The sequence below is a fragment of the Gymnogyps californianus genome, chromosome 5 (assembly GCF_018139145.2).
Source record: "Gymnogyps californianus isolate 813 chromosome 5, ASM1813914v2, whole genome shotgun sequence".
Taxonomy (NCBI): domain Eukaryota; kingdom Metazoa; phylum Chordata; class Aves; order Accipitriformes; family Cathartidae; genus Gymnogyps; species Gymnogyps californianus.
Window position 1 is genome coordinate 46,346,434 of NC_059475.1, and position 22,231 is coordinate 46,368,664.

General features: G+C 44.0%; 1 protein-coding gene across 1 annotated transcript; it reads left to right on the forward strand.

Annotated features, from left to right (window-relative positions):
* Positions 1 to 508: 508 nt before the first annotated feature.
* On the forward strand, positions 509 to 20,254 carry LRRC74A (leucine rich repeat containing 74A). The gene is made up of 15 exons (XM_050897099.1): positions 509 to 556; positions 799 to 895; positions 4,664 to 4,774; positions 6,013 to 6,188; positions 6,828 to 6,935; positions 7,669 to 7,765; positions 8,188 to 8,237; positions 9,029 to 9,110; positions 10,784 to 10,869; positions 11,215 to 11,409; positions 13,090 to 13,185; positions 16,766 to 16,909; positions 18,076 to 18,183; positions 18,804 to 18,889; positions 20,179 to 20,254. Exons 1-15 carry the CDS (start codon positions 509 to 511, stop codon positions 20,252 to 20,254), a joined length of 1,560 nt encoding a protein of 519 aa, XP_050753056.1.
* Positions 20,255 to 22,231: the final 1,977 nt, after the last annotated feature.

A 22,231-nucleotide genomic window follows, 5' to 3' on the forward strand; every position in this document is an offset into this window, starting at 1 on the left:
TAATGGAAAGATTTCTAAGTGTATGTGTTAGTTCTGCTCAACCTTTATCAGAAAGCCTCTTCTGTTACAGTTTTGGTTTTAGCCCCTCAGGAAAGGTCACAAAGTCCTCAGTATAAACGATGTAAAACAATAAGCAGTGAACCAATTTTGGCACCAACACTAGTTGGTGGGATGAATGAGTACTTGATTCGAGGCCACATTAAGTGCTGACATGTTTACAAGCCTCACTTTATTACCAAATGTACCGGGAATTTGGCAGTAGGGAAGTCTGAATCTATTCAAGACTAATAAGACGAATACACTCCTTCTATTCTCATCTCCTTTAAGACTAAAACTGCCGCAGTCTGGCTTTCTCATGAAATTGTACAAACAGGAATATGAACTCAAAGGAGAGGAGAACTCTTACCAGCAGCCTGGCACGACTCTCTGATACGTCTGGGGGGGTTTCACAGCCAAAACTGCAGCTGTTCTCTTCGCAGTTATCAGGAGCCGATGGGATCCCAGAGCGATGGGGTTTCCAGCACTGAATGTCACCCCTTGGAGCTGGAAGGTGCAGGTGAGGTCACAGAAGGGTGGTGGTGGCAGGACGGGGGGGGCGGTGCAGCCGCAGGCTGCGCAGGGCTTTCTCATGACACCTGGGCAGCCCCTGCAAGCGGGAAATGGGATTCTCCTGTTCATAAGCAGTATAAATCAAGAACACAGATCTCACAAGTGGCACCATTCGTCCTGGAGATGTTTTAATCATAGCCAAGTGGCTGCACTTTTTGTGTGTAGGTGCGAGGAACTTACAGGGTCTAGGAGGTGGCTGTGAACTCCTCATTTACAGAAGAGAAAAATCAAATGAACCCATTGCTCGCTGGTGGTGACATGGAGAACGAATCTGAGAAGGACGCAGGTGCGGTGTTTAGTTACTAGCAAACTCACTTCAGAAACAGTTGGAAATGGCCAAAGGAAAATCACCAAGCACCCAAGAGGGACTGCTGTTGCAGCAGGCTGATCACCAGGTGGGAAGGCTTCCCTTCCTCAGGCCAGGCAGCAATAAGGAGAAAGGTGGCGAACAGGGATGCAGGGTGCCAGTGCCCAGAGACGGGAGCTGCCACCCAGGAGCAGCTTGGAAAAAACAAAATGCATCAGAAGAGGGCTTGCCCGTACCAGCTCCAGGCAACTCCACCCGGCTGCCCCTAATGCCCACAGGAGATGTCGGAGCTCAGCACCTTGTGAGACCAGATCCTGTTTGAGCCCTCCACCGCCCAGGACAGGCAGGGCATGAGGGAAAGAAGAGTTTTCTGAACCTGCTGCTGTCAGGCTGTGCTTGTACTCAGCAGAGTCAGGCTCCAGGTCTGCTGGCAGCATTTTGGCCTGACTTCCTAGCTTAGCATAACGGTTCCTCTCAAAGTTCAAAGCCTCCTCTGGCCTGTCACTTAGTCATTACAAATTGATTTCTTATTTTCCTTCATAATGCAATTACTGTAAGGTAGTCAGATATGTGGGACAACTTCTCTCTTTGGTTCTTGTTTTTCTGTATTTAAATAGAGTATAATGCAATTTATGAAGTGTTACATAATAATTTTCCCTAATGGTTGCTATAATAGATGAGAACCTTTATCAGATATTTTCCATTGTTTCAAAATGACATTTGTCTAAATATCCTTTCTTATTTTTCTGTAAAGGTAACTCTGGGTTTTTTTCTGATCCAGCAGTAATAATTTATTGCCTATTTGGGATTAGTCCCTTTTAGATAGCTTTTCTGCAAACAAGGTTTATTTTCTTGGCTATGAACTCTTGAAACTTTCACTCCTTAAGTGGGATCTGACAAAATTAATTATCTGCTATCAAGCCCAAACAATTATATTAAAATTAGTATTTCTCATGGTTTTTTGGCAGTATTAACTTAAAAAATATTATCACTAGGAAATACCTGGTCAGTTAATAGTTGGTTGCCATTTTCCCTTATATATTGAATTAAATAATTGTGGGTAAAATGCTGGCTGAATTTGACTGACCGTAGCAGTGAGCAGAATGGTATAATTGTTAATCCTACCCTATTCCAGAGGCAAAATGTTGTCAAAATGTCTGGTTGTTTTGTTTTTTTCTTGGTCTAAATTGTTTATATTAGGATGGAGAAAAAAATCTATATTTTATTTATTTTTTTCCACAAATATCTAACATAATTTCTCTAGAAGTCTTTTGATATCCACAGTGGCATGACTTAAAATAGGAGATAAAGATTTGATACCCTTGACTAGATGACCAAGCTAAGACACACTAAGTTTTTTCCAAACCACAGTAAACCTAATTTCTCAATTTTTCAATAAATGACAACATTTAGGATATTAATTCCAAAATACTTTGCTTAGACTTTGCTTAGATACAAAACCACATCTTGTAGCTCTTTCCTCATAGATTCCTTCAACACTTAATACTCCCAAGTTAGTATAATCATATAGTTTGACACATCACTGAATTAACTGATTCCTTACAGAATGTAGAAAAATTCTTATATTTGAGCATTTACATTAGTATTATTTTGTCTGCATACTGCAAAATGCTATGTCACATTTTATGAGTTGCCCCAGTTGAGCTGTTATTCTGATGTATTTCTTATGCCAGACGTTCAGAATGAAAGAAGTGAGGACAACCTTGGTAGCTTCCTTTCACAGCTGAAATTCCTTAGTATATATCAATTAGATTTTATCCTGGCAGAGAAGGAGAACAATTTATTCAAATCTTCATCTGACCTTTGCATCCATCACTAGTGATTCTAAGAGAGACCACTTCATTAGTTTAGTGGCACAAACTAGGACCTTGTTGCAATACTAGGCAAAAGATAAGAAACATTTTCTCTACTCCACAGAGCTATTGAAGTGTAAATTGCTAGTGTGATTTATCGAGCATTTGTACAATACAAATGAGGGGACAACATAAAGCAACGTACCCAGAGAATAGGCATTGTTCACCTAGCATGAGAGAAGGGATTTGCAGTTACCTGGATGCATCCCTCACAAGTCGCACATCAAACCATGGAGTGAACTCCCCTCTTAGCTCCTGGTTTGTGACTCGTACAAGCTGTGCATGAGGCAGGCTGACCAGAAAGCTGTGTCTGCAGCCCCAACACCTGGGGAAAGGAGAGGGTGATGAAGGAGTCTCCAGACCCATCACTTTCCACTGCATTGGTTTTAACACCAATAATCATGATTCAATACTTTTCAAATTTCTGCTTGAATGACAGTATTATCATCTGTATCAGTGCCAACTTCTACAGCTCCACAGGGGTGCAGGAACCACTGCTGGATCTACCTCAGAAGGCTCAGTCCACACACTGCAGGACTGGCTGACGTACTGGGCACGACAGCCATGTTATCGGGGATGATACAGTCTGGATGGGTTTTGTATAGCATAGACAGTCTGTTCCCCAGAGTGGGAAGTTTATTTTTATCAGGATGTCCAGCATTGTAGGGCCATTAAGCAAAGAGGATCAGTGGGTACTGTCATAATGTCCCAAATCTTTGGTTCTACTTGTCTCATGAGTTCTTTACATGGGATTTAGACCTATTTTTACCCTTTCTTTTGTCTTTCTTGCACTAAAGTAATGCAAGTAAACCCATCATTTGAACAAATAAAGTCTGGCAGAAGGAAAAGGTCTTAATGAAGGGGCTGCAGCTGCAGGGCTGGTTGAAATGCGGTGATGTGGGTGCCAGCTGGCCAGTCTTTCCCTCACACAGGTCTGAATGAACAGCCAAACTGCAAGCTCCACATCACACATCAGTGCTAAGTGACACCCAAGAAGGGTACAAAATTACAGGTCAATAGCCTGGAGCTCTAAAGGGAAATAAGGAGTAAGGGAAGAAGGTAGTAAAAGCAGTGACAAGGAATGAAAAGGAAGATTCAGAGTAGGAAAAAAATATGTATTATGTTATTAGCCAGAAATTATTTTGGCAAAGTTACTCTTCATTATTTTTTTATGCCTTTATTCCTCTTAAAAAGGAATTTTCCAAATTCTCCTTCTCTCTAACTGTAAAATAAATGATGAATTGTAGGCAAGAGAAGCTGTATCGCTTCCAGCGGGTCTAGTTACATTCAGTCCCAATATACAATAGCATTCAAACGCTTTCTCTTCTGCCATGTTTGACGAGTACTACAAAGCATTCCCAGTCTGATTGCAAAGTCAGCCAACAATGTCCTGCCCGTGCCTGGGGAAGTGTGAGTCAGTTCAGGAGAGCTAGGAGGAACTGGCATGGGTTTGGCTTGTAGGTTTGTGGGGAAATGGGATGAAGAAGGGAAATTTGCTTTGCCTGGTGGGCTCAGAAATTGAGAAAGGGGAGAAACGCAGCTCATGAAGGAACGAAGACCTAATGCAGGAGAACTGTGAGTCCCCCACACATGGGCTGCAGAATTTGGGGAGGGCTCTTTCCAGAAGCTGCCAAGCCACAGCCAGCCTGCAGATCTGCAGCCCCAGAGTGAGCCCATCCCCACACCAGGGCCAGCACCACATGCGTACAATGCACAGGGAGCGGTGGGCACGAAGCAGGGCTGGGGAAGGAGTGCATCCGCAGCATGTTGAAGAGGGGCACAGGCTTCAGTGAGAGCAGTGGGAGGTCTATCACATCCAGGGAGCTCTGCTGGGCTTGCATTGACAAAATGAATCTGTTTGGTTTCATGGCAGACCAGAATGAAGAGACGTCTGAAATCGGTGAGTCTCTGGAGTCTGTGGCGCTGGATGACACCTCAGCAGAGAAGGCCACACAAGGCTCTGACACTGACCTAGAGGTTGAAGGTGAATGTTTTCTGACCACCTGCCCTCACTAGCCTTTCCCTTACAGTCAGAGCTGTACCTACTAACTGGTATGTATCCAAAATGGAGACCAAGGACACAACCCTGCCAGGGTCCTGACAATCACATGTAATCTGGCAATTGATAAAGGCGGGGGGCGGGGATGAATTTCCCTCTAAGAGCTCTCCCTTTGATGTCAAGCATTTTCCTTCAACTGCTTTCTATACACCATGGCTATTCTTCTGTTCCTTCTTCTCTTCTCTAGTCCTTAATAACCAATGCTACCAGACCAGCCCGCTATCTGGGCAGCAGGTGCAGCTTGCTGAAACCACAGATGGGACTGAGGCCCTGTTTGTGCGCTCCTGATGAAACACTGCGTAGCAACTGCGGTCTGTGTACCATAGCTTTGCCACAACTGTCCTAGACTTTTCTGGTGACTCTCCTCTTATCTTCTGCCTAGTGAAGTCAGTCCTCTGGCTAAACAAAAGTCTTGCACTCATTTTTGTAACAGTAGGATTTGTCCATAATTTAGGATGAGAACTTTTTAACTTGTTATAAATGGAAGGAAAATCAAAAGCTGTAAGAATGCAAGAATAAAAGACTGTTTTGTTAGAGGCCTCAGATTGAACTGGAAAATGGCTTTGATGAGAGGGGAATTTGTTTTGAGGTCAGACCATTGAATGCATATAACAACATGGAGAAATATGAGCTCTAAGTATGGGGTTTGATGAAGGAATTCCAAATGACAGGTTTTTGTGGAAGTACAGCCGCCAGCTGCACTGGTATGTCTCACTGCAGCTGTGTCAACAACACCCAATGGCCAAGATGAAAATGCTGGGATTCTTTCTGCTGGTTATAAGCCAAAATGTTCTGAGCTGCCCTAGCTCTGCTGGCAATATCAGCTGTGTGCTTCAATTAAGATTTAAAAAAAAAAAAAAAAGAAAATGTTTTTGCCTGATGTCAAGAATTCTCAATTATACCAAGAAAGGTTTAGTCACATTGCAGACTGGTGAGAAGCTGCAGCAAGTCACTGGATGCCAAATGGAGAAGCAAGGCGGATACATTAACCCTTGGAGGTCTGGGATAAAGGGATGGGGAGAACCAGGGGACGATAACCCTTTAAGAATAAAACCCTACTGTTGTTGCATAGTGTTACCTAATTTTATTAAGTTACTTAATTTATTTAAAAGAGAAGGGAAGACACTGAATGCACCACTCATCAATATACTTTTTCTCTGTAGATCCTGAGAAGGCCTTTGCGGGCATTACAGGTGCAGAGCTGTACTTCGAAGCATGCAGGCTGATGGGGGTGGTGCCTGTCTCACACTTTATTCAGAACTTGGCGAAGCCTTATATAAACCTGAACCACCATGGTCTAGGACCCAAAGGTGCCAAAGCCATTGCTACTGCTCTGGTGGTGAGTAGCCAGTAAGAGTGGGGCCACTGTTCTCAAGAACAATAGGCATTTTAGGCCTCTCTCAGGCCTGGAAGCCATCACTGAGTACACAGTGTGGGAGAAAAAGTCATGTATCTTCCCCATAGGAGCTCTGAGCATCCCTAATGTTTCTAATCCCCTGCACAGGAAAGTCTTGTGTGGCAACTGCTGGTCTTTGCTGGAGTTACCCCTAAGAGCAAACTGATGCTCTTCCATGGGACACAAGTCCCAGTGCTCCTAACTCCTACAGGGCCAGAGGTAGGGCTGGAGGGATTGGTATCTCCCACTCTGGGTTCTGCATAGGGATATGCTACAGTCACCAATGGACAGGCCCAAGATGCCTGAATTGGAGCTTGGATCTGAACCTGGGTCTCCAGGCTGGCAGAAAGCAACGGAAAGTCCTACCCACTCAAAACCTCTCCAAAAAAGCATCTCTTTTGTATGCCAGTTCCCACTGCCATGGCTCTGTCACGTCCCCTGATCACTGTCCTGCTCAGGACCTGCAATGCTCTCTGAGGTTTGGAGGAAATGTCCAGTGTCTGTTGAACTGAGGAAACCATGCCCTTCATTAACTTTTCAGCAGTTTTTTGTGTGTGTTTGTTTACCTTTGTGTCTTCCCAGTCCAACGCAACTGTCACCCATCTAGAGTTGGAAGACAACTGCATTCTGGCAGAAGGAGCCATATGCATAGCAGAGATGCTACGAGAGAATTCCTCCCTTCAAGAACTGGTACCCAATCTGACGTAGTTTGTAGCCAAAATTATTGCTTACCAAGTTAACCATCTGAAAGAAAACAAATTCATTCCATTACAATTTTAACCAAATAACCATTGTTCCCATGCAAAAACATTCACATTCTGAAAGTCATGATATTTTATGCTGCTCTACTTTTTAAAAGTACAAGCTTCTGAAAAGCAGAAGTGTGCATGTGATGGCAGTCTGGTGAGTCTGGAACTGTTCCCTTCATTAGCAGATGTGACAATAATTACCATAACTAAGTCTTTCTAGTTCATGCTTAGCCAACGGAAAAAATGTTTTGGTCGGGAACTTTCATGCTCCAATATGACACGGGGAAACTTTTCTAAATAGATTAAGAGAATAATGCAAAACTTTCAGATATGAACTGGTAGGAATGTTCCTTCGGTCTGAAACTGGGGTATACAAAATGCACTTTTGATAGGCCATGGGATCTGTGTCACACTGAAAGAAAAGATTCTTGGCCAAATGCCTCTTGGTTCACTGAAGACAAAGACCCATGTGAAACTGATGGCTCTAGGGCTTTATTCCTGTTAGGAAGGATACAGGGTTAAACACACCTATAACTCACATGCTAATTACTGTCTGGCTGACATTTCTCATATTGCTCATCTTGCATTATTCCCTTGATGTCTTGGGCATTAAGAAGACAATAAAGCTCATTCATTCTTTGGACTCATGCTTATTCTCCCTTCTTTCCTTCCAGAACATCTCCAATAACCACCTAGACACAGCAGGAGCTGAAGCCATTGCCAGTTTGCTTTTGGATAACCTGTCCTACCTCCATGCTCTTCAGCTCTCAGGTGGGCACCCAAACAGTGATGGTAGTGGAAGTGAAATAACGTGTGTTTCATTCCCGTCTCTCATCCTGAGAATATTAGTCAGACTATGGGCAAAACCAATCTCTCAGCTATGTCTCTGATGGGAACCCAGTGTAACAGTGGAAATCTGGATTTATAGTGATGTGATTAAATATTTGGCCTGCTCAACCTCCAGCACCTCTGAAAACCAGTCTCTTACGAGAAACTTAGATAATTGCTGGAGTGTCTCCCACATCTTGGGGTAATTCTACTCTATGGAGTGAAGTGGAATAGTGACTAACTTCTTACAGCCAGATATGGGCCATGATTAACTGGAGGTTCCACCTAAAAGCACAGCTTCCCGCAAACCCAGCACAGCACCAAGGGAGAGATCAGCGCACTGTTAACATACTTTTCTTCCCCAGGAAACAACTTTGGAGAGGAGACTGCACCATACTTTGCTGAGGCGTTAATGGTGAGTTACCTGAAATCCAAGGTCATTTGTAGCCCTGGCTGTGTAACAGACTCCCCTCACCTTGAAGCTGCTACTCACTTGGCATGATTTCACTTGGCAATGCCCATATGATTTCCTGGCATAATTCCGCTAAGTGCCTCTTGCTTACTTCAGAAATGAGAGAGGCTGGGAGGACACAGAGCAGGATGGACTGCATTAACATTTTCTCAGGACAGCTGCGTGAGTCTGGCTGAGAAACAAACCTTCAGGACTGCGTAACAGAACAACAGAATGACATCTGGGTGACAACAAATTTTCAAGAAGCACAAGTAACCCAACTTCATATCATTTTGCAATTCTCCATTAAAAATAAGACGCTTGACTTCTCTGGTTAGTTCCTGTCTCAAAGCCTCATTTGGCACCACCAGAAGCTGCCCTGAAGCAAGGCCTTGACCTGATACCAGAAAGCGCTCTTGGTCAGGGTACAATGGTGGGAGTGAAACAGGGGCAGGAACAGAATTGCAGGATGTGTTGCAGACCAGACATGAGCTGTGTGAGGGAAGTTTGCACAATGCAAAGTCCCATTGCTTTTGCTGTTTTGGGAAGATAATCACTGTGATGTTATATGCCTGACAAAGCTTTGTTTTGGGACATGCAGTGCCGCAATCTCCGTGCTGATGATCTCCCATGCGCTGAAGATTTCAGTGTGTCTGATATCCCTCTGTTTCATCCTCATGTGGGGGCCTTGGCATGGCATCTGATTGCAGCTGGCTGGAAGATCTCATTGTCTCTGCACATTTGTCTTTCTGCAGGGCAATTACCAAGTGAAGGAGCTGGACCTCAGCCACAATGAGTTCTCTGAGAAGGGAGGACAGCTCCTGGGACAGATGCTCGGTAACTTAATTTATTACTTCTGCAAAGCCAGGAGTACAGGCACTGGGGGACTTGATGGCATCAGCACAGTGAACATGTATTTCCTTGTCCAGCAAAAATGCCCCATGACCTGGTGGGTAGTACAAAAGACTGCCCTGCCCAGATTTAGAGCTTCTTGCGTGGTCCACAGGCTCACCTTCATCACCACAGGTGACTCGAGCAACTATGACTAATGTATCAGAACACAAATACAGGATGAGAAACCACGGTAACAGAGCAGTCTGTGTCAGAGAGAAGGGAGCTGAAAGAGAAGTCCCTCAGGGAGTATAAAGCAGAAAATTGCATTTTACTAAAATCTAATAGGATCAGAACTGGTTTTTGTTTTAAGCTTTTGATTACAAAGTGATCTCAATTTTTGTTAAGTAGCCCAAACCCTAATGGTTTTAGCCATTGCACAGCAAGCAGCAAGGGAAACAGATTAGGAAGAAATAAAATTAAGCTGCCTAATTTATCTGTTCAGACAAAGTGAGATCCAGAGTGTGCTAGTAGCCCTGGAGAGGGAAAGCAAACAAAACGGTTACAGTCTTCCAGTAATCTCAGGTGCTATTAGTGCACTGGGAAAGACTTGCATGAATATCTGACAGTTCTTCTTCCCTCAGTATGTCCAACACGCCTGCTACCATAACGGCCACAAGCGTGTGCTATGAGCATGCAGTGTTCCTTGAGCATTTCAGTAACACAATGCTTTCAGTTTAATTAACGCTTTCCTTCTCCTGGTTCAGTATTTCCACTAATATGTATCTCTTTCTAATTACAGTCCATGTCTTTAAAAGATGGATCAATTAAAACTGCAGTGAGGACAAGGCACTGTGCCCCTGCCTTGGACAAGCCTGCAGGCAACGCAGAGATCAGTACTAAAACTTGTGACCTTCCTAGCCCAGAAAAATGCCTCTCCAAAAATTAAAAGTCTTACAGTTCTTCTCTCCTTCCAGCTCACTTGAGGCAGATTACTGCAGAATCTGTTACTTTTCTGTTTTGTTTCTTAAAGGAATATTTTTAAGTCAGCTAAACTCACCATCTGCCTCCATCCAACCTCCCATCCATGGAAAATCTGGATGAGAAATTCTCTCTGAGAATGAGAAACAAGTGTTGGCAGCAAGTCCTACCCCTCCCAGTGTCACAGTAGACACAAATGAATTCACACATACCCTGTTCTAAGTAGAACTTACGCCGTGAGGTGTGCTATGCATGTGAATTGGCACTGGCACATATACAGCTGGGCACAGCTACCATATGAAGCTGAATTCCTCTCTTCTGCTAATGAAACATAGGCAGAGTGAGTCTTGATATTTTAGATGTGGCAAGGAGAATCCAGCCGTTTTTCACAGTAAGAAAAACAGACAGTGTCTATTAATATAAGAAATCCTCCCTCTCGCTACTTTCCTCCTTCACAACTTATTCTTTGATTAAGCCAGAAAAAAAACTGTGTACCCTTTCTGCTTGTGATCACCAGCCCATTCTCTGTCCTTTGTGTGCTGTGGACAGCAAAGACTCTGTAGGTACAGGTTCTTCCTACTGCAATCAATGAAGGCTGTTGCTGAACCCCCAGCCAACTTTCCCTTAGTCCCTAAGTGGGTCAGCAGCTGTGTCCAGACCACTCTTGATGAGGTGACATCTCAGTTTCTCTCTCCTAGCCAGCAACACAACACTGCAGATTCTGGACCTGAGCTGGAACCACCTGAGGAGGAAGGGGACAGTAGCACTGGGCACAGGTCTCAGGGTAGGAACGCCCCTGTGTTGTGATACCCTTCACAGTGATTATTACCAGGAGCTGGTTGAAACACTGATTGGGAACTCACATCCCTGAGGTCTGAGCAGGATTCATTAGCTCTAGCAAGGCTCATCCTGACAGTGGCAGTCAGCGCCAGGAGAAAGACTAAAGCAGTGAGTAGGTCTAGTGACTTACGTGGATGGAGAGACGTTGGTGACATTGCAGAGATGTTGGATTCATTGGGGCTGCCTGGCTGTGACTTGAGGGATGCTCCTGTCTCAGCCAGACGAGAAAGGGTAGAGTGGTACAGAAGATGGGCATGCAGTAGCTAAGATCCCTCTTCTCTCCCTGGAGGGCAATGGTGCGCTGAAAGTACTCAACCTTTCTTGGAACGGCATTGGCAACGAGGGAGCACTGGCCCTAGGAGAAGCTCTCAAAGTCAATAATGTGCTGGTTCACCTGGACATCAGCAACAACCAGATCAACAACGAGGGAGCCAAGAAGCTCTGCAGGGGCCTTGAAGTCAATGGAAAACTCAAAATCCTGAAGGTAAAATAAAGCCCAGGCAGTGCTGGAGGAATAAATGGAGGGAGTAGAAAGATCTGAGTCAGGAGGGACACAAGACAGAGTTGAGCTGTCTGAGCTAGAACTGGAGGAAATGATATTGCTCTGGGTTGAAGGTGAGCAGAGCGGAAGGAAATTCTATCCCGTGAATTTCTTCCAGGGCAACTAAATTGCACTGTTCCCTCAAAAAATCCCCCAGGGACTGGCTTGGCATAACCCCACACCCATTATCACCCCAAAGTGGTTGATTTCTGTCATGCCTCGTCTCAGTCAAGTGAGAACCTACGCATTCAACATATCTAGCAGAGAGCCTAGGCATTCAACAGGTCTGCATATATACATGAAATGTAGTTGTGAAGGTACATATGTACACATAATATGCATTTCAACCTAAGGCAAAGGTTCACACTGAAGTTTGCAGGTGGGCAACAGCGTGCCTTTCTCAGTGTGTTAATGATTTGCTAAAAATTTATTCAAACACAGGATAAACTGTCATTGCCACGTCAGGACAATGTCACAGCACTACCTAAAGAAGAGGAATATTATCAAGTCCTGGAAAAAGAAAGCCAAAACTGCCTTCTAGTAAGCTAGGGATCAATAGTCCTGGAAAGGGCAAAACTGAATGACCAGCCAAGCTGGCTTCAGAGGTTAGGGTTGAGAGTTAACATGTCGTCTCAATCCAAGATCATTTTCTAGGAATTCAGCTTAGAAAAGTCAGCTTGCTTATGAGCTGCGTTCTCAGCTAGACCTAACATCACCATCCTGAGAGCCTGCAAATGGCAATATGGTGGTTGAGGGGCATCTTTAAAGCTGTTCATGTAGGCCTGTCTTTGGACATCCCTGTCCTTGTAAATCACTGCAACCACAGCAGTCTTTGGGACTGCTGTTTTAGATTGTGTAAATAAATGTGTCTGTTTGCCTTCCTCTTAAACTGGCTTGAGGTAAGGTCACTAGCTCACACAAAGGCATTCCTCTCTCTGTGTAACTGCACAGATTGTCTTAGGAGCTGATAACACAAAGGACTTAAAGGAGGACATGTATTCTGCTAGCCAATGTTAACCAAGAAAGTTTTCTTTCAAATAGTGGGAGTGAGGACTGCACATGAAGTCCAAGGTGGGGGAGAGGTGATGTTCACACACTAAGAGATGCCCATGGCAATGCCAACCCCATAACGCCAGATACCTAGACCTTGTAGGCTGGAGGCAACCGATCATCCTGAGCTCTGATCTGCTGTGCTGCCAAGAGGAGCCAAGGGTATGGGAAATGTCCTGAGGGGCATACCCCCATCCAGAGGGACCCTACTAGCAAGCACACATTCAAATGCACCCCATTGCCTCAGCCTCTCCCCATCACATGTCTGAACATGATCCACATCACATACTCCTGCGTGACAGATATAAGGGACCTGATATGTGGAATTTCATACAAGCAGACAGAGAGAAGCTGAGAAGGCAACTCCACTGGGAAGTTGCATTGCAGAGTTTTGTGGGACAGAGACAAGAGATGATGAGATAACAGACAAACCCATCTAAAGGGACCACAGTTATTCTACAGCCCTGCTGAAGAATGGGAAGAAAGGGTCATCCTTGAGGTTACAGCATGCCTTCTGCCAGGCATGAAATCCTCATTCTCACCATGTCTGGATCTATGTCTCTTCTTCCACAGATGGCCAGTAATCCCCTGACCATGGAAGGTGCCACTGCGCTAGTCACATCTGTCAGAAAGAACCCCGAATCCATGATGGAGGAGATCAACATCTCAGTAAGAGCTTATGTGCTGGAAAGCCTCCAGGACCATACACTATACATTTTCAGGAACTGGGTGGATCACAGAGCTACCCCCTTCCAAAACTGTTTTGAGACTTGCTGTTTGTTTCATTTATGCACAGCCATTAATAAAAAGAGGCTACTATTTGAGAGCCCTTCTAGGGGCCATGTGGAAACTATAGGGCTTTGGTCTAGCTCTGGAGAGAGGTGCCTGTAGTATTATCACATTTCACTCCCTTCCATTTTGCAATAGCAGAGCAAGAACAAGGAGTGAATTCCCACTGGAGGATGAATTATCTTCATCCCCTGAGCTGTCTCCCTCCAGGGTAGCCTAAGATGCTAGATACTGTGAAGTGCTTTGATACCCTGTCAGTATGTATGAGGAGAAGAAGATGATGGATGCTTCAAGGCATTGAAAGCAAAGCAATTTTATTAAAAAACCCCCAACACATTAAAAGGAAGGAAAAAAAAAATCAAAGAGGCCAAATCTTAGTATGCTACTCCGTAGCAAGTCGGGAGCATGACACTTATGTTGTAACCTCATGTGCTGCTTCTATAATGGGAGACCCAGAAATGCTTCTGAGCTCCTGAGTGAGGGCAGGGGTTGAATTGTAGACCAACACTGGGGAGAGACCAGGGCACACATCAGTCCACTCCTGGCCCTCCCATCCATACATTGGTGCTTCATGGGAGCAGTTACAGAACGTATCAGGGGCCTCAGGGCCCTCCATCCACCTTTGGCAGCACCGTGATTAAAGGAACGTGCATTTTCACAAAGAGTAGGTTTGGGACTTGGAACATAAATAGTATGTTCACACCTGAAACAAGCTAAAAACCAGTTCATGGGCAGTTTCAGAGACTCACGTAATGGGTTGTATCTAAGTTACATCTGCATGTGTTTCTTTGTCCTGTGGTTACTGTATTAAAGAAACTAAAACAAAGCAGAATAAATAATATTCATCTATGGTCTTTCCTGAGAGTATCGAGGGCTTTCAACAGAGATCATCTGAAGAACAGGCATTCCTCTAAGGCAGACAATTTTTCCTGCATAAATTAAGATCAAAGAGAATTATTTGCCAAGTCTGCAAGGAGTCAGGCCTCATTCTGCAAAGGAAAAATAAAACGGGCTGTGTGGGGGTAAAGGACTTCATTACAGTATACGTGATTCTGCTAGTTTTATTACTAATAACCTAAGCAATTCATAAACTTGGAAAGACTAATGTATTTTAGCTAAATTCTGAGAAATTAAAGAAATTATTGAAATACATTTATTTAAAAGGAGGCACTCGAGAAATTTTGAGGCAAGGAGTTAATTAACATTAAGAATCTTCAATCCAACCTAAATCTCACTATGAATTTCTGCTTTTTAGGGTTAACAGATGCTCTCTTCACCTCACCCTTCAAAAAGTCTAAATTACCTGGCATTTCACAAGATAAATGGTCAATGGCATAAATTTACAATGACATTTCAGTATCCCAATCAAATGCTTGTAGACAGACATCTAATCTGTCTGACAGGCTTCATTCCACCTCTGATGTAGGGAGTCTTGCATTTCAGTTCAGAGTATTTGCAAATATACAGCTCCAAAGATCTTATGCTGCCTTAAACCTTTAAGAAATTAGCAAAGGTTTTAATCTTTTCTATAAAACTTAAGGGAAGACATAAACAAAAGCCTCTTCTTCCCGTTTTCCCAGTGATAAATGCTTATCATGACTTTTAAAGAATGAATAATTAGTGTGTCTGTAAGAGGAATTTGGATAAGGATCATATCTAGAAACCTTTGCATGGGTTTGACAGCACTAGCAAAGGCGAAGCAATAGAAAGGCACATTTTTAACAACAGTTTATTTCTTCTGACAACATTTCTAAGCACTGTTCCCCACATTCTTTTCATAATCTACTTTTTATAGGGTTTCAACTTGCAGATACTGACTATCAAACATTTTATAGAAGTCATGAATCAAAATAACCAGCATGTGCCCATCTTCACCATCACAGTACAAAAGAAAATACTGTCACTTTCCAACTGTCCGTGTGTTGTTTTTCTGGACTGTGGACTGACTCTGTCAAACAGGCAGAAATGCACAATCTGGCTCCCTCCAGGTGCCACCCGACACCCTAACAGTTTGTTAGGCCAGACACGGTGCTTTGGCTGTGCTGCTTCTGAGGCCGCACTGGAGGTCCACTGGCTCTCTCATGGGGTCAAGCCCAGGCTGGCAAGCCTTAGAGAGAGCTGGCAGCCAGCAGAGCCAGCTCGGGCTCTCCTGTGCTGTGTTCCCAGGACTAGGACACTCTGCTAGTGTGCTTAGTACAAGGATGTCTGAATGGCTTCTTCAGAGAGTCACTCTGCATCCATAAAACCGTTGGTGCTGAATGAAAGTTAGTAAACCCAGCCAGACCCAGACTCGTTCAAGACTGTCTTCGAATAGTAACAGTCAAGAGCTCACTGCACAGTAGATCATAAGCTTCTAGATGGATCTTAAGAACAGTGGATCTTAAGCTTCTAAAAAGAAGCTATAAGAGTGCATTGGGAGACTTTGTAAATAAACTTTGGGAAAAAATACGGTGCTTGATGCCTTGGGAACCTCCCGCAATGACAGAAAACAGAAGCTTTCATGAATTTCCTGAATTGCCTTGAAATTTCCAACAATGAAGTATATAACTAACATAATACATGAACAATTCCCCTGTCATCATGGGTATGAACAAAAACATGTTTTTAAAAGATCAGTCAAGGCAAAGGCAAATTTGTCATAACTTAAATTTAGAAGAATAAATTACAGTGACATCAATAATATTTGCATTGATACCTTACTTTCTAACATCCCAAAACCCTAAATCAGGACACTGTGCTGCTGCCCATTCTGTAGGTGCTAAAACAGAAAACTCACAGTGTAAGCTTTGAGATGCTGAGCTGTCACTACCCTGTTTGAAGTTCTTAGGAAAAAACAAACGTCAGGTCTTGTACTGCTGACTGGAGCTTCCATTAGCGTTACACAATGAAACAGAGATTTACCAAAAGTTCTTTTCATCTGGATATACCTGGACCCTTCCCAGATAGGTGCATCTCTCTTGTCTGGGCTATAAAGCTACCTTGCTGGACTTACTAATCCTTCTCGGATTTGGATGTTTGGGGTTTTTTTTTCATTTTTGCAGAACTCTATGGCACATTTTGGCCATTAACTGTTCAACTTGCAGTCTGCATCTTAACCAAATGGAGAGGAGACCCATCTAGAACTGTCTCAGGGATGAACATGAATCACTTGAATCACCTAACATAAGAGGTCTTCGGTGTAGACATTTACCTGATGAATATCTACCTTGCATTAAGCTAATTTCTACATAAATTGGTAGACCCTTTTCTGTCTCAGACATGGGAAAAGAGAAAGAAGAACACTTATTTAGGGTCGGGCCTCCATGGGATTCCTGAAAGTGAAGAGCAGAGATAGGAGAAGGCACCACCCTTAGGAGAGAATGGTTAATGTTGACTTTAGATGGATTTGTGAATACAAACAAGTCCATGTTGTTCTTTGGGTGTCCACACTGACTGCACTTTCCTTCCTCCTATGTACCAGAATGTGTTGGTGAACGAAACTTTCATCAAGTTGCTGGATTTGGTGTGTCGAATGCGTCCTGAACTAGATGTCATCTATGGTGAGGTCGAAGGCTGTATTGCCAAGATCCCCAAGCAGCATCCAAATCCCATGAAAGTGATTCAGGTGAGCTACTGAATTTGGGTCCATAGCTCCCCTGTACACAGTACACATGCTCCAAGCACTTGGAGGGATGGCAGTTGGAAGGGGTAAGCTTTCTTCCAAGTGGGAAATTCAGCCAAGTTCCCTCAGAAAAGTATATTCACAAAGACTGTCACAATGTTCACATATCTCAGTCCATGCAGACTGACTAAGCAAATCCTTTGATTTTCAGGAGAAGCCTTGGGATCTGAGAGCACTGGGGGAAAAAAGAATCTGAATAGATGTTTGCTCGCTGTGTAAAACAAACTGATTGATTTCAGGTCTGATCCAAATAAGTGTCCGTCCTCATCACAAGCCCACCGCAACAGCTGACTTTCATAGAACCCTTCACTGACAGTTGTGCTTTAGCATCAAAATGAACGTGCTTCATAAAAGTAGGATATGGTATTACAAGCAAATACTGTGCTAAATAGAAATTACTTAGCTTTTCAAGGTCTGTAATTTCTACGGTTAGCAGCAGATGGTGCTGTCCTCCTTGCTGGAAGGCAACGCAAGCACTTGAGCATTGCTGAGTTAAATAACACTTTTGCACTACCAGCTTCACTGTGATTCTTAGCTGCTGTGCAGGTTTTCAGCTAATTGGGTGAGACTTTGCTGTGGATATGGATTCAGATGAACTTAAGCAAAAGATTGGGCTGTTAGCTCACATGAAACAGTTCTGCTGTGCTTCACAGCTAGTGATCCTCACACTAGCATGCTTTGCGGTTTTTAACAGCCATTATGGTACTCAGATGTGTCCTCATTCAAACAGACGGGAATTCAGAGAAGAGCAACTAAAGTGATCAGAGATCTGGGGGAGAGGACTGTCTCTGGATTAGATAGCCTAGCCAAGCAGTGGCTGCTGGGATGAGGACCAAATAACCATATGCAATTATCAGAAGAAACAGGTTTACTACTGAGTCTCGTCTCAAGGGGGAGAAGGAGGTATAACTGAGAAGAATGGGATTAACCTGAACAAAAGGATTTTGTTCTGACAATAGGGTGGCTGCACAAGGAGTTAAGGACTCATATATCTCAGTGATGGGCTGAGTAAAAGCAGGGTGACAGATGGAAGAATAAGGGGAGAGCTGGAGGCAGGTACCAGCGGCTGTTTCCTGGTTATGGCCATGTTTTATCTCTGCTTCTCTTAGAACTATTTAAAAGAGCACAACCTACGACTCTGGGACTTTTTTAGGAATATTGACAAGGATGGAAACATGAAGATCCCTGTGGCAGCCTTCCGGAGAGCCATGATGCAGGTATGCCTCTGAAAGCATGGCCAGGATGGTCTTCTGGCAGGCTACTGCTCTAGGGAAACCTCTCTGCTGCAGCACAGCCACCAGCCAGCCTTGCTGGTGACGTTGCTCAGGCTAAAAGGCTAAATTCACCCATCGCAAAAGTTGAGCCCTGAATGAGACCAACAGAAATGCTATGACATCCAATAAATACTGCATATGGCATGAAATGGATCAACTTTAGAATATCACAGAGGTCTGCTGTTTGTATAGGATATACAGGATCTTGATAGATACTTATATCTTACTGCTATGGGCAAGTGAAAAAGAGGCATTTAAACCCTTGCCTCTACACACTGAGTAGACAGTTCTCTTCCTACCAAAACCACCATGGTGCTTAGGATCAGTAGCAATGGTCAGCCAGCCATGATGCTCTTTTACAAAAAAATGCAAAAAAAATCTTATTTTAATCCTAAAAGAGTGAAATTGCTTCCCCACCACCACTCTGGATTTTTTCCATCCCTTCCTCCATGCACCAGGCCATCTGCTCACCTATTAAAAGATGGCCAGGCCCCAGTCTGATATGGAGGATTTTTCTGCTTAAAAATACCCAGGTTTGCTAGCATTTTCCCTTCTCCTCTTAGCAATCAAGCATCCCACTGGATCGAGTCCAAATTGGGGAACTAGTGCGCAAGCTAGACCGGAATCAGACAGGGGTCGTGGACTACAGGTGAGTGACTCCACTTACTGTCCTGGCTTGTCTTTCTTTTTTTAATTTGGCTCAACACCAAATAAACATAACCTTATTCACCTTAGGAGGTGAAGGGACATACGTTTTTGGCCAGTCCATTACCTGCCTAAGTAAAAGGTAGATGAAAAAACACGTGTATGCTTAGAAGCTCTGTTGAGTCAAACTAGAAGTCAGTCTTATTTTTCTGTTTGATAAACTTGCTGTGAGAGTGCAGGGATCTCAGAGCTGAATGGCATTTTCATTCATTCTCATAAGCCTGTGTGAGAAGCATCAGCTCAACACTGTCCTCCCCCTGAAGCCAGGGTAAGATTTGCAAAGACAGCATATCTGTGCTTTCAGACCTTTTCCTCCATCCTCAGGGACTCTCGGGTTTTTTCCTTCTCTCTGATCCTTCTTCTTAGGAGACCTAGTTTTCCCTGGAAACCCGCCTTCAAACTACAGAACTTTTCATTCTCTTGAAAGTGCCTCTTCCTTAGTGCCTGTAGCAATCATGTCCAAGTTCTGAGAGCCTCAGCAGTCAGCAGCAAACTCCTCGGAGGTTGTCAGTTGCTGCAGGCTAAACCGCTTGTCATTGGACCTAAAATTCCCCCTAGATTTTCAGTCAGTTCTGACATGTGACTCATCAGCTGAAAGCCCTATTAATCATATTCCCATCCCTCAGCACATACAGTTGGGTTTAAATATATGCTGTAGTCTAGTTTTGAGGCTAGAAGCAATGGGTCAGTTTTGCACATCTCTTCCCCTCTTAGCCTCCTAATGTTTCCAAAGAGAAGCGAATTACTTTGTTAGGTCCAGTACTTATTCCTTCGCATACATCGGTGCCGTACTAAAAGCATCCATGCTCAGATGCTAGATGGGCCTTAACCTTGTTAATCTTGAATCAGAGGTTACATGGGGTTCCCAAGTACTTTAGGCACAAATTACAGAACTGTGATTAAGTAGTAAAGCAGATTAGGAACTGTTGAAACCCAATGGCCGGCAAAGACTTCATTTGGTGCCATTAATGCGGCTGAGTTGATATGTGGGGAAAAATAAATAGAGATATCTACTCCTTATCTAGCTTCTTAATGCATTTTAGCACTGTAGCATGTGTGGTAGTGGTAATATTCACCTTGTAGACAAAAGTCAGAAGAGTTGTGACCTTTGCTGTCCTTACTGTTCCCACCTCGAGCGGTTTCCTCAAGGTCCTCTCAGCAGCTTTAAAATACCTGACAGGGAAGGTTCACTTTACTAGATTAATATTGGTTCACCTCCTTCTTTTCAATCAGTCACTTAAAAGAGCAGAAACTGGCACAGAATCCTGTGGAAGGGGAAATCGAGGAGGAAGAGAAGGAAGAGCCATAAAAATGAAGCAAGGAGGCAGGTCAGACAATGAAAGATTGTATGAGAAACACTGGAAGAAAGCTCAGAGTGGCTCTGGGCTTGAGGAGGCCCAACACTGGGGAGCTCTGATAGTCTAAGTTATTGAATGTAGAAATAAAGTTGATGTTCCACTACACAGCAGGTCCCTATACAGTCTGGTCCTTTTGGTTAAGGAAAGATTGGTCCTTTGGACCTGGTTACCAAATCTGTCTTGCTCTGTATGCTGACAATGGTCCTTTGGACCTGGTTACCAAATCTGTCTTGCTCTGTATGCTGACAATGCTGAACTTATTTGCAAAGATGGAGACAAAAAGTGGGAACCGGGAGACTAAGACACTCACATATTGTTATTATCCCCTTTTGAGGGAGGGCACATGGACAAAGACTGAAGCGAGTACCCTGTGGACACCCCCTACCAGACTTAGCAGTTCTGACATAGAGACCTTTGCAAGAGGAGAAAAATTCAATTAATGAGAAACTACAGCTCATGTTGCTTAAAAAGTTATGGGTAATAGGAATTTTATTTAATATATCCATGGGAAAAAATATGCTAGAAGGATGGAAGCCATAACAGATTTTAAATTGCTTAGATACTGAACTGCTTTTTTAAAACCAACATAAAAAAAAAAAATATTTCAACAACTCTTAAGAAGGAATGAAAGTCTTACATATATTAATATTTATAAATAGAATTTAGAAAATGTAAACACGTACAGATGAGCAGATCCACAGGAAGTACATTTTGCCATGTGAGCAACTGCCAACATAGAGTATATGCAAAGAACCTTGGAGAACTGGGAAATGTTGGCCACTTTGGGAAGACCAGCCTTCAGTGGAAAGGAAAAGAAGCAGCTAGTTACCATCTGGTAAGTCTCTCTTTCCCAGCAGAATTCCCACATGGAAAAAATCTTTGAATTAAGAGTTCAGGTGGCTCCAGTGCCTCATCAGAGGTCACCATAACTGTTGACATGATGGCATTGGTATAACTGCTCAGTAGTCTTCTTCAGTAGGCTTTACCTCATTACCCCAGCAGGTCTGTGTCCTCTGATGCCTGTGACTCTTCTAGAATTTACTTGTGATTGCAGTCAGTGCCCCCTTCACATGTGGAATATGTGGGGTTTGAGATGAAGAATCAGAGCAGCAGAAAGCATTTGAGATGATGGGTAGTTTGCACATGCAGGGGTATAACACTGTGGGGTTTTCTGTTCCTTTCCTCATCATTCCTAAAATGTAATTAGCTTTTCTTGACTGTTCCTAAGCACTGGAGTATGTTTTCATAGAAGTGTACACCAAACCTGCAAGATCTTACTCCTGAACACATGGGCGGGGGAGCGGTCCATGCCCATCATTTTACAATTCGAGCTCACTTACACCTAAGAAAGACCTACTAACACACTGCTCCTTGTGAGAGGAAAGGACACTCCTGCGGCAGCCGCTGAGCGGCAGTGCCCGTGCTGGCCCCTAGATGTCAGGCCAGCCCCAGCAGTGCCAGGGGAGAGGGCTGCGCCGCCGGCTGCCCGCGGGGGGATGCGCGGCCACCCGCCCCCTCCCCTCCCTGCGGGGACCGAACCCCCTGGGACCCACCGGCTTTGCCCGGAGCCTGCTTTCAGCTCCTCTTCTGAAAACCACTTCGTTGCTTCTTTCCTGAAAAGTACTACCAGCAGGAGCATCGTTTTAACTGTTGCAAGACGTTCCTCCACCATCCTGCTCCAGAGGCTGGTGGGTTGGTGAGCAGTGCATGTGGTACGTTTTGTGCTGGACTCACTGTATCGGTGGCTGAGGGACTGGAAATACTGACAATTGGTCCCTACCAACGTGGCAACTCTGACATCACTTGTTGGCCCACATTTCTGATGTGTACAGAGAGGTATCACTGCTGCAGGACAGTTTTAGTACCTCTTGGATCCACTGAAGTTACTGCACATGATCCATGGACCTGAGTGTAGTTACTCATCACTT